At 44.8% G+C, this 11,386-nt stretch overlaps 1 protein-coding gene across 2 annotated transcripts; it reads left to right on the forward strand.

Annotated features, from left to right (window-relative positions):
• Positions 1–3,991: 3,991 nt before the first annotated feature.
• On the forward strand, positions 3,992–10,856 carry IL1B (interleukin 1 beta). Of its 2 annotated transcripts, XM_057741754.1 has the most exons (7): positions 3,992–4,061; positions 4,494–4,555; positions 5,086–5,134; positions 6,752–6,950; positions 7,743–7,904; positions 9,165–9,295; positions 10,064–10,856. In XM_057741754.1, the coding sequence occupies exons 2-7, from the start codon at positions 4,509–4,511 to the stop codon at positions 10,274–10,276; spliced, it is 801 nt and encodes a 266-aa protein (XP_057597737.1). In that variant the 5' UTR covers positions 3,992–4,061; positions 4,494–4,508; the 3' UTR covers positions 10,277–10,856. The 2 variants fall into 2 exon arrangements, with proteins under 2 accessions (XP_057597737.1, XP_057597736.1); XM_057741753.1 differs by lacking the exon at positions 3,992–4,061 and having other exon boundaries at positions 4,479–4,555; positions 10,064–10,777.
• Positions 10,857–11,386: the final 530 nt, after the last annotated feature.

Below are 11,386 nucleotides of genomic sequence, written 5' to 3' on the forward strand. Positions count from 1 at the left end.
CTTGGGAAAAATGGTAGGGATGTTCATGGCTTAGTTCTGAGCAAGGGAGTGAACAAGGAAGGAATGGCCCATGGCAGAGAGCAGTCATCACTACATGCATCATGATGATATAAGAACTAACCCGTGATTATTTTGCTGGCCTTCTTGTTTGAAGTGATTGAATATCATTTGGGTGAGGCCAACCTTGGTAAGAGGGATTCAACGCCCAAGATCAGGCATGAGATGGTACCAAGGCACTTGCTGCTCTGAATCAATACCAGATCCTGTCTCAGAGGAATGACCTACCAGGGTAGAGGGCAACTTGCACAGAGAAGGGCTTGGGTGACTCAGTAGCTAAAGAACTCCCGAAAAGCTGGAGCTCTCTATGACATCCTGGCATTGCCAACTGCCCACTTCTGCTTAGTCCATTTCCCTGGGTGTCTGCATCCCCAACTCCATCGTCGTCACTCTTCTAAGCCCTCCCTTCGTGCAACTACATCTGTAGTGAGATGTTTTCTGCTTGGGGACCGGAAGGAAGTGCTGGAGCCTGAGTAGTCTCCTTAGAAAGACAGGGTTGAATACATGCATTGTGCAACCTGCCTACTTGACACAATAAGAGGTTTCACTTCCTGAGATGGACCGGATGCTGCCAGCTTTGGGTCCAGGCTACAGGGTCGGGATGAGACACAGCAGAACTGCAGAGACTACTACGTCAAGGGCCATTGCCCCACAGCTCCAAAATTTCCCTTGAGCAGAAAGAATGAGGGATCATGCACCCTGGATACTGGTGCATGAAGAAGATGGAGAAGTAGGTTCATTCCTGACCTCGACCTCAAGTCCCAGAAACAGAATGGATGCGCTTGGAAATGATGCTTGAGCCCCTTGTGTACCTGCCTTCCTGTCACTGGTTTTCATCCTCCTTCACATCAGCGACTGAGGGCCTCTCTGTGTTCTCTGTCAGGAGAACCCACAGAGCTACAAGACCACCAGGTCCTGCGGACCCCCAGCATAAAGAGTCTCAGGAAGATGTTAGTTCCTTCGATGAGAGTTGAGAACCAGGGGTTCATTTCCAGAGTGGATCCTGTGAAGGCAAAACAGAGTGGTCCCCCAGGCTCCCTAGGCAGGGCCTCTGGGAGTCTGCAGAACCAGACACGCCATTTTATGAGGGCTTAGACTTAGGAACTGACTATTGGCTCCTCAAACTCACAAGAAACGAGTGCATTGAACAGGATGCAGCTTTTAGATTCCCTGTGGAACACATAACTTTCCAAAGATGGGATTCTTGTGTCTCCCTTCCTGATATCAAGATACTGGGAGGCTGATCAGAAGGCTGTTGGTGAAGCCACTGAATTATCCTTGCCTACAGTAGAGGTTATCTATCTCCCTCCTGCCTGTGCAAGTCAGGAACCCTTTCCCATGAACCACACTGAGCAAGCCCATTACTTGGCACAGAGGAAGCCCAGTCTTATCTGAGTGAAAAAGCTGTCAAATTCCTGCTCCCTCTTTCAGGCAGCAAAGCTTTACTGCCTGAACTTTCATGTCACACACTGTGCTAGACCCAGCTCTAAAAGAGTTCACGGCCTCCTAAGGGAACCAGGTGAGTGCGCTAGGTTTCGATTCAGTGCTATAATAAGTGCTATAATATAGATGTGACAAAGAGGGTAGAGAAGGCACTGTTCCCAGACTGCATGCACCATTTCTGACCTGGTCATTCATTCATTCTCCCAGGGCTACCCTGGGGCTGTACCCTGGGCAGGTGCTCTTCTGCTGTCTCAGTTATACAAAATCTGGTGCATTTCTGTACACTAACAACAAAATACCTAAGCAATAAATTACTTAGAAATAAATTTAACCAAGAAGGTGAAAGATCTGTACCTTGAAAATTATAAGACATTGACAAAAGAAATCAAAGACACAGATAAATGGAAAGATATCCCATGTTTGGGACTAGAATAACTAATATTGTGAAACTGTCCATACTACCTAAAGCCATCTATAGATTCAATGCAATCTCTATCAAAATTCCAGTGGCATATTTCACAGAAATAGAACAAACAATCCAAAAATCTGTATGGAATCACGAAAGACACTGAATGGCCAAAGCAATCTCAAGAAGAGCAAAGCTGGAAGCATCACACTTCCTGATTTCAGATTATATTACAGAGCTATATATCTATACATAGAGATATGTAATGTGTATATAAAAGAATATTATTTAGGCGTAAAAAAGAAGAAAATCTTGCTATTTGTGACAACATGGAGGAACTTTGAGGGCGTTATGCTGAGTAAAATAAGTCAGAGAAATACAAATGCTATATGATCTCATCTATAAATGGAATCTTAAAAAAAAAAAAGTAAAACTCATAGGAACAGAGAAAAGAATAGTAGTAACCAAGGGCTAGGGGGTGGGAGAAATGGGGAGATGTTTGTCAAAGGGTACGTACTTTCAGTTTTAAGATAGATAAATTCTGGGAATCTAATATACAGCATGGTGATTATTATTAACTATATTGTATTACTGTATTATATAGTTGAAAGTTTCTAAACGAATAGATCTTAAATGCTCTCACCACCATATATATACACACATATGTGTATATATATATACACACACACAGGTGTGTGTATATGTGTGTGTGAGGTTTGGGTGTGGTAACTAAACTCATGGAGGTAATCTTTTTGCCTCATGTTGTACACCTTAAACTTATACAATGCTTTATGTGAATTGCATTGCAATAAAGCTAGGGGAAAAAAAACAAAGTGTAATAACTCTTGGCGTTACCAAGGGATAAAGTCTCAGCTGAATATTCTTATTTTTAAAATTTTTCACTTTTCAGAAAAAAAATTTCTTTTAGGCAAAAACATCTTTGGGACTTCCTAGGTGGCTCAGTGGTTAAGAATCCGCCTGCCAATGCAGGGGAGGGGGGTTTCGAGCCCTGCTCTGGGAAGATTCTACATGCCACGGAGCAACTATGCCTGTGAGCCACAACTATTGAGCCTGTGCTCTAGAGCCCATGAGCCACAACTATTGATCCCATGTGCCACAACTGTTGAAGCCCATGCACCTAGAGCCCATGCTCCACAACAAGAGAAGACACTACAATGAGGAGCCTGCGCACCACAATGAAGAGTAGCCCCCGCTCGCCGCAACTAGAGAAAGCCCATGTGCAGCAACAAAGACCCAACACAGCCAATAAATAAATTAAATAAATAAACAAATTTTTTTAAAAATCACTTTAAAAAAACATCTCTGCACTTTAAAAAGGGAATGTGATCACGAAACTCGGCTTATTCACAATCTTTTCAAATATATTCTCAATCCAGGCTCGTTTCACTGTTCATCAAACATTGATGTAGATTTCATATGCAATTGGCTAGGGTACCAGCACCTTGTCTGAATGGGCTGGATGAGCTTGTCTGCAAGGTTTCTCCAGCCCCATCTGGAGCCTGCACCCCTGCACAACTGTTTTTTCCGCTTCATCCTAGCAAGATCAACTGTCTCCCCAGAGGCTCCGATAATGGACCCAGAGCCCCCAAGGTAGAAAACAACGTGCAGGGTGCAGAACTGGCATTGTTACTGTCACTTCATGATGGCCATTTATCCATCTCCAAATGGGAAGTTTCCTAAACTTAAATGCAAAGAGTGAGGGAGAATTTTGTGTGTCTCTCTGTGTGTCCTCCACTTTACCCCAGAGATCCTAAATTAAAACATCCTTCTAACCTAGGAAAACCCAGTATTTTTGTTTGACATCATCTGCACAATCGTTGTCAGAAAAAAACAACATATATTTGCATAATGACACATTCACAGAAATGTGTCACACTTTGCTACCACTTGCCCTTCCAAGGATTGGAGAATCACTTCAGTTTACCCTCTCCCAGAAGTTACCATCAATCCTCTTTTTTTTTTTTTTCAACTTGGTTGTGAAATCAGTTAACCAAAGGGGAAATTTCTCAGCTCTCCACTTCTGCTTTTGAAGGCCATAAAATGGTGAGGGAGAAACTGGCAGTCAGCATACCTCTCGGAGGCACAGCAGGCCGCTCACGGATTCTAGTCTCTCCAGACAGCCTTCATTGTCCAGGTACCAATTTAATTCTTCCTTATGGCTAGGTCCTAAGGGAGTCAGTCAGTCTCTCTCTCTCTCTCTCTCTCTCCTTCTCTTTCTGCCTGAGGGCTGGGCTTTTTGCAAAAAATGCCAAGTGTACTATAATGCAATAACTTGCAAAATATTGCAGGAATTCATACTGCTTATCTAGCAGCTGGCGTCTGAGAGCCCAGTATCAAAGCTCTGCCCCAGGTCTCCTAATACATCCACTCCTGGTTTGGGCTTGGTTTAGCAAATGCTTTACTCTGGACCCGAAGGATGACCCTTTCATGCATTCGTTCATTCATTCAAAGATTGCTCCTTTGCATGCCTACCAGGTACTAGATGCTGAGGGCAATTCACGTGTGAAGGCAGCCCTCGTGGGGACTGGGGTGGCCAATGGTCATTCGTTTTCTCCTCGTTACACAGGTTTCTGAAGCAGCCATGGCAAGAGTACCTGAACCCGCCAATGAAGTGATGTCTTACTACAGGTCAGTGGGGAAACCGATACCAGTAATGTGAGCAGGGCTCCCCTCTCAAGCGTAGAGTGTCATCTGTGCTTAGAGATGAGATTTGACCCCCAAACTGCCTCTTGCAGTGACAAGCAGGGTTCCAAGGCAATCTGGTTTAAAGACTGACTTCCCACTACACGTCCAGCCTTGGCACCCATAGGCCATCCAGGGGTTGCCGCAGGGGCTGCCTGCAGATGGAAAACAGGAAGAAAAGATTTCAAGAGCACAATACAGGGGATCCCTTGGAAATTTTGCTTAAGTGGGAAGGAAAGCTTAGATTTTAACTGGGCTGGAAGTTAGCTCTCAGCACCCAACAGAGAGCAACTGGGGTACCGTCCCTGCCTCCTTTGCTGGTCTGTTGCATATCACCATGGAAACTGCCAAGCTCAGGCAGCCCTAAGGAACATGCTGTTTGCAGTTTCCTATTAACAGTGAATATTGTTTGCAGGGAAGGAAAAATAATCTTGTCCAGGAGACATAATTGAGCAATCTCTCTGTTTTTATTTCAGTAACGAGGATGACCTGTTATTTGAGGCTGACGGCCCCAAGCAGATGAAGGTGAGTCCATGGGCTTAGGTCCCAACACGAGAAGGGGCTCTGACATGGGAAAGCCTCAAGGAAATGGGTCTGGGCCATCTTGTTCCTATGGAATTTTATGATGGAATGACTTTCTCCTCTTCCAATGAGACAGATGCAGGCGGGCCACCGCAGTGGTTCACTGAGGCTTGGTGATGGTGGCTGTGCTTGCAGAGGGTGACGGGGAATTACAGTAGAGATAGTATTTGCTGTCTCATGTTAGGAAGACAGTCCAGGCTCCAACGCAAATGCGATTCTCCTTTTAGATGAGGCATTCAGCCCTAGAAGTGATGAAACTACATAAATCACTTGAGTCACACTCTGAGACCCAAAGAAGATGACCTCTGCACCCTTTAAGAGTGCGATTTTTTTGCCCCCTGGGGTGGAGCTTATGCTAACAGGACATAGACCATGAAAAGAAAATGTTGAGTTTGGAGTGGCAAGAAAATTATTCACTTGCAATCAGATATTGGACAAGTTTTTACGCCTCTGTTCCTCATCTGAAAAATAAGGTTCACGAGCTGGATGATGTCATAGACCCTGGCATCCCACTACTTTCAGTTCTGAAATGTTGTCAGTGAGAGCTAAGTTTATCCCAGCAGAGGACTATTTCTCTGACTCTTATCCTCACAGAGAGCCTTGCTGATGCTCCAGCTGGTTCTTCTTTTCTGTAAAAGGACTGATAACTTTCCCAGGGGGTCCAGCCATCAGCCCAGCTAATGCAGTTATACAGATTAGCAGGCGGCTACTTCTCTCTGACTTTTTTTGTTCATGATAGCTTCCTCCAGCCTCATCATCGAGTCTGTCTTGTTAAAAGCACATTTCTTTAAAGGTTTGAAAACCAGCACAACTGGTTTTTCTCCAGCCCTGGGTGGGGTGCGGCTTCTGTTGCCGGCCCTCCTCCACTGCCTCTTCCAGCAGCCTGGCTCTGTCTCATCTGGAGCCTCTGCTCTGGGCAGGAACTTCTCTCCCACTCACCTTTCCTCTGTGCTGTTACAGGTCTCTTTAGCTGTCCTTCAAACTTTTAAACTATTATCGTGCCTTGGGGGCAACCTCAGTTAAGCATTGACGCAGTTAATTATACAGGTTCTCTGAACAAAGGGAAAGTGATGACCTACTTCACAAATGGTAACCCCTTTTAAAGTATTTGCAGGACCCTTCTGAGACAGCATTTGAGAAAGAAAAAAAAAACTTGTATCGAATATCATTGATTGAGCATAGATGTATTGAAAATAGGATCATCATGGCCGTGAAAAATTAAATACGTAGTGTGGGTGCATTAGGTTTACAAAAAGATAAATAGTGTAAAAAGGTATAAGTTTATGGTTAGGTGGAGCACGTGTAAAAAATGTAAGGTAGAAATGGGATTTATTCTAGAAGAAGACCATATAGGGCATCAGAAAACCAACATTCTAGTTTTGGGTCTGCCTCTCACTTGTCACATGCACTTGGGTAAACCACTTAACCTCACTGGGCTGCGGAGAGATGAAATTTCATCCTTAGAAGCTCTGCATCTCCTCCTTCCTCCTCTCTCACATCAAAATGAGAGTTTGCGGGTCCAACCACCTTCCCATGCTGACTCCCTTGGTCTCTCCACAGTGCTGTGTCCAACACCTGGACATCGGCTCCACGGGAGATGGGAGCATCCGACTGCAGATCTCCCACCAGCTCTGCAACAAAAGCCTCAGGCAGGTGGTGTCGGTCATCGTGGCCATGGAGAAACTGAGGAAGGTTTCCTGCTCACAGGCCTTCCACGATGATGACCTGAGGAGCATCTTTTCACTCATCTTTGAAGAAGGTACCTAATGAGAGCTGAGGGCAGACGTGAGATCGCTGGCCATTTCCTTTTTAGAGGCCATAACCCAACAGTCAACTAAACTCCCCTGAATCTGAAACCCTTTAAAAGTAGGAGGCCCAGCAATGAGAGGAAACCAGAGATGCCTAGAAACCCAATTAATCACCTCTTCAATTGAAACTATTATTTTCTTGTTTGTCTTCCATCAGATTGATTTGTTCACTTAAAAGATTTTTTTAAGGAATTCTTCCTTAATGAAATGATGGTGTAACTGGCTAATAGTACTATTAATCTTAAGAATGGAAGGTTTTCCAGAATATATTTAAAGACATGCATAAATTGGTACCCAAAATGTTACATCTCAAGACACTACTATATAAAATCCAATTTGGTGATGGTTTTGGTCTCATTTTTGGTTGCTGAAACTATTCTTAAAATAGGACCTTGATAAGTACTCATATTTGCAAAGCACCCAATCATTCTGAGTGCTTTCACTTATGTATCTCCTGCCAGCCTCAGAATATCCCAGGGTCCAGTTCTATTGCCATCAGCATTTTACATAGGTAGCTCCATGGCTCGTCCACAGCAATCAATAGAGCTGAAGCTTGAACCTACATCTTAGGGTGCTGGACGCAGTGTTCTGACCCACCCCAACTTCCTCCCCACCAATGTTATCATCAAACTTCAGCTGTGCATGCTCTGATGTCCTCCGATAAACCAAATTCTGCTGCCTCACAGCCTCAGGTCTGCCTTTCTGAACTTCCACTTAAATGACGTCTGTGCTCCACCTTTTAGAGCCTATCATCTTCGAAACATACGACGATGAGCTTCTGTGTGACGCGGGCGTGCAGTCGCTGAAATGCAAACTCCATGACAAAGATCAAAAATCCCTGGTGCTGGCTAGCCCTTATGTGCTGAAGGCTCTCCACCTCCACTCACGGGATATGAGCCGAGAAGGTACTTGGGGACATCCTGGTTCTTTTCCTGGCCTCCTGGTAGCTTACTAATTCTCTACATTTGCAACAGAGTAGATGATTAAGGCAAATGATCAACAGCAGTGAAATAACATATACTAAAGGATCTGTTTTTGCTTGGGTCCTAGTGATGACTCCAGATTGAGTCCCTTAGCTCATTTATTTTTCAGCAAGAGAGGTGACTCTGAGAAATTAGACCACTCAAGCACGCTCAGGACCACTGTTCAGTCATTTTATGGGAGGGCAATGTCAGCGCTTCTATTAGAAAGGAGTCATTTGATGGACATGACCTAACTGCCTGTGGGTTCTTTCTTCCTGTTGTTGGGTTGAAACTAGAATAGTGAGGAGATAATTTGTCCCCCTTCAGACCCAACCCTGCCCCTTCATCCCTACCATCTTTCCCACCCAATACCAGATGGTTCCTTAGAGGGAAACCTTACTGACAAGCAGGAACTTATATCTCCCTACTGTCACCGGCAACTATCTCAAGTTCAGGGGAGCGCACGGGTTGTGGGAAGCTGTCTGGCACTTTGCCACTGTGGCTGAGCCCTGTATGAAGGGTTGCAGCCAAGGAGGGGCAGCTGAAAGAAGCAGACTGTTCTCTTCCAAGGCTGCTGACCTTGGAAAGAGGCATCACTGGGGAACGCTTCCTGGTCTCAGCCAAGACAAGACAACCCTGTTTCTTTAGAATTGCGTTGTGAGCGTGACCTTTGGGCCTGTGAATGAGACAGCTGTGACTAAGGAAGATTAAAATGCGTGTATCTCTTTGGAACCAACTTTCCCAGCAAAGCCTCTCCTTTCCAAAGCTCTTTCCACTAGCTGCTCTGCATTCCTGAAACAGATCTGTGCCTGATGTCCTTCAGGGGCCCAGCTTTGCCTCTTTCCTCACTTTTCAAGTTGATCAAATTGTTCTGCTCTTGTGCATGGGCACATCACCAGTCAGGGACAAGATGACTTTCTTTCTTCAGTTTCTAAAAATTAAACCCCCTTTTCTTCATTGCTACTGTGGCGAGGTTCTGAGAAGCCCCCAGATCTTCTTTGGGGAAAAAACCTGATTCAATCAATTGAACCTGCTATGATCTGTGAGAAGCCAGGTTATGCTGTCTGTTAGGCCATAGGAACCTTGGTGTGGGTTCCCACAGAGGATGCTAAAGTGTACAAGTCCTGGGCTTGGGGTCCAGGGGTTGGGCTGACCCTGCAGTGTTGTGTATCCCTGACCACAAGGCCCCTCTTCTCTCCCCAGTGGTCTTCTGCATGAGCTTCGTGCAAGGAGATGAAAGCGATGACAAGATACCTGTGGCTTTAGGTCTCAAGGAGAAGAATCTATACCTGTCTTGTGTGATGAAAGGTGATACGCCCACCCTGCAGCTGGAGGTGAGTGGGTACCAGGGGCTGAAGGCCCTTCTCGGGCTCCTTTGAAGCACCCCAGCCATCACTTACTTCCAAAACAACTACCTCTTGGCCACCCCAAAACTCTGGGAGCAGAGCTACTTGATAATTTTGCATAGATACAAATAAGTTTAATGTAAGTGTTAAATGCATACAACTTTCCCTCCCTCCCCAGAAAATTAAATCATTATGCAGATGTTCTTAAGTCTTGCCATTGTTACCACTCAACAGATTATACAATGTTACAGTTGGAAGGGTTGTACATTGCTAGGGTTGCTCCACTTGATAGATGACACTCTGGGAACTTCATTGGTTCAAGGGACTTGTCATCTGTCATCATTTCCAACCCACTGCCAAAATCACACCTCCCCCTACCCACTTTCCCAGCAAAAGCTTCATTTCAAAGTTGAAGTTCATTTCCAACAGCCAGGGCCATGAGGAAAATACAGCCAAAGTCCCTGGAAACTAGATACGCCTAGAAGCTTTAACCTAATTTTCACTTTTGAAAAACATTCCCACCTATATTATGCGCCCTAGCATTTGATACTAAGTTTCAGAAAAGGATAAGGGGGTGACTTCAGTCACCACACAGAAGCCTGAGGTCTCAAAGATGACTCAGGAGTCTGGCTCCTGGGCCTGTGACTTACTCATCCATTTTCTCTCTAGCACACCCAGAGAACCTCTTTGTCCAGATCAGAGTAGAGCATCTTTGCCCCCGCCCTCATGAAAATGTTTATTTCTGTTTTGCTGCAGGAGGTAGACCCCAAAATTTACCCAAAGTGGAAGATGGAAAAGCGGTTTGTCTTCAACAAGACAGAAATCAAGGATAGAGTTGAATTTGAGTCTGCCCTGTACCCCAACTGGTACATCAGCACCTCTCAAGCAGAAGAAAAGCCCATCTTCCTAGGACCTTCCAAAGGCGGCCATGATATAACTGACTTCACCATGGAAGTCGTCTCTCCCTAAAGAAAGCTGTACCCAGAGTTCACATGGGCTGAACAACCCTGAGGGCTGGCAGAAGGGGAATGGAAGAACATGGCTGTAGCCTAAACTTTACCGTTGTCTAATCAATGCCCAACTGCCTTCCCTATATTTGTGCTAGAAGATCTCCTGCCCACCAGCCAGCAGAAATACCCCCTCCTCCCAGTGCCCATCCTCAGACCCCATCCACCGAGCCAGCCCTCTCTCACCTCTTCCACTCACTCAGAGCCAGCCTGGCAGAAACTGTGGCGCATTAGGTTCAAAGAAATGCTCTGTCCTTTGCACTCAGCTTCTAATGAGCAACCGCTTAACTATTTATTTATTTATTTATTGACAAGTTAGTCTATTTAATTTAATTCAAGAGAGCCAACAAGCAGCCGTGTCTGTGAAAAACCCTAGTCTTCAATATCTATGGAACCAATTTCATTTGGGCTAGTGTGCCATTTTTGTATCAAATCCTTTCACCAAGCCTGAAAACATGTAAGTTCAGATCATTTAAACAGGAATATTTATGAATGAGGAAGGATGATGAGATTGTTCAATAATTTTGAAATAAATTTCACTGAAAACAGATTTTTTTTCCGTGTGGTCATTGACATGTCTTGGGTCTGACATAGAAGAGTCAAGGTAAATGGGGCCATGAGCATTCTCCTTGGGGAGTTAGAAGCCCCTGCCTCATCACTGAATGCAAAGTACTTAGGAACATCACTGGTCAGCAAAGACCAGCCTTGATACCTCTCCCTTTCATTTCCATTGTTCAACAAAAGTATATTTGGTGCGCAAGTTTCCTCTGAAAAACAGGATCAGCTAAAACATTATGGGGAGAAAGAGTTGATGGTAACAGTTGCCAAAGTATTTCTCTATTCATTTATTCAACAGACCTGTATTAAGCAGATGCTATGTACTAGGGTCTGGGAGTACAGAAACCAGAAAGCTAAGGCATATCCTGGTTAGAGAGGAGAGGCAGACATATACAAACAAAAGTAAGGCAGCATAACAAGTAGAGAGAAGACACAGTATGAAAGGAACAGCCAAGGGGGGTGACAAGACCTACTCTGGGAGATGGAGGGTCAAGTAGGGTGAGATTTGAATCAG

This window comes from Hippopotamus amphibius, chromosome 7, assembly GCF_030028045.1.
Source record: "Hippopotamus amphibius kiboko isolate mHipAmp2 chromosome 7, mHipAmp2.hap2, whole genome shotgun sequence".
Taxonomy (NCBI): Eukaryota; Metazoa; Chordata; class Mammalia; order Artiodactyla; family Hippopotamidae; genus Hippopotamus; species Hippopotamus amphibius.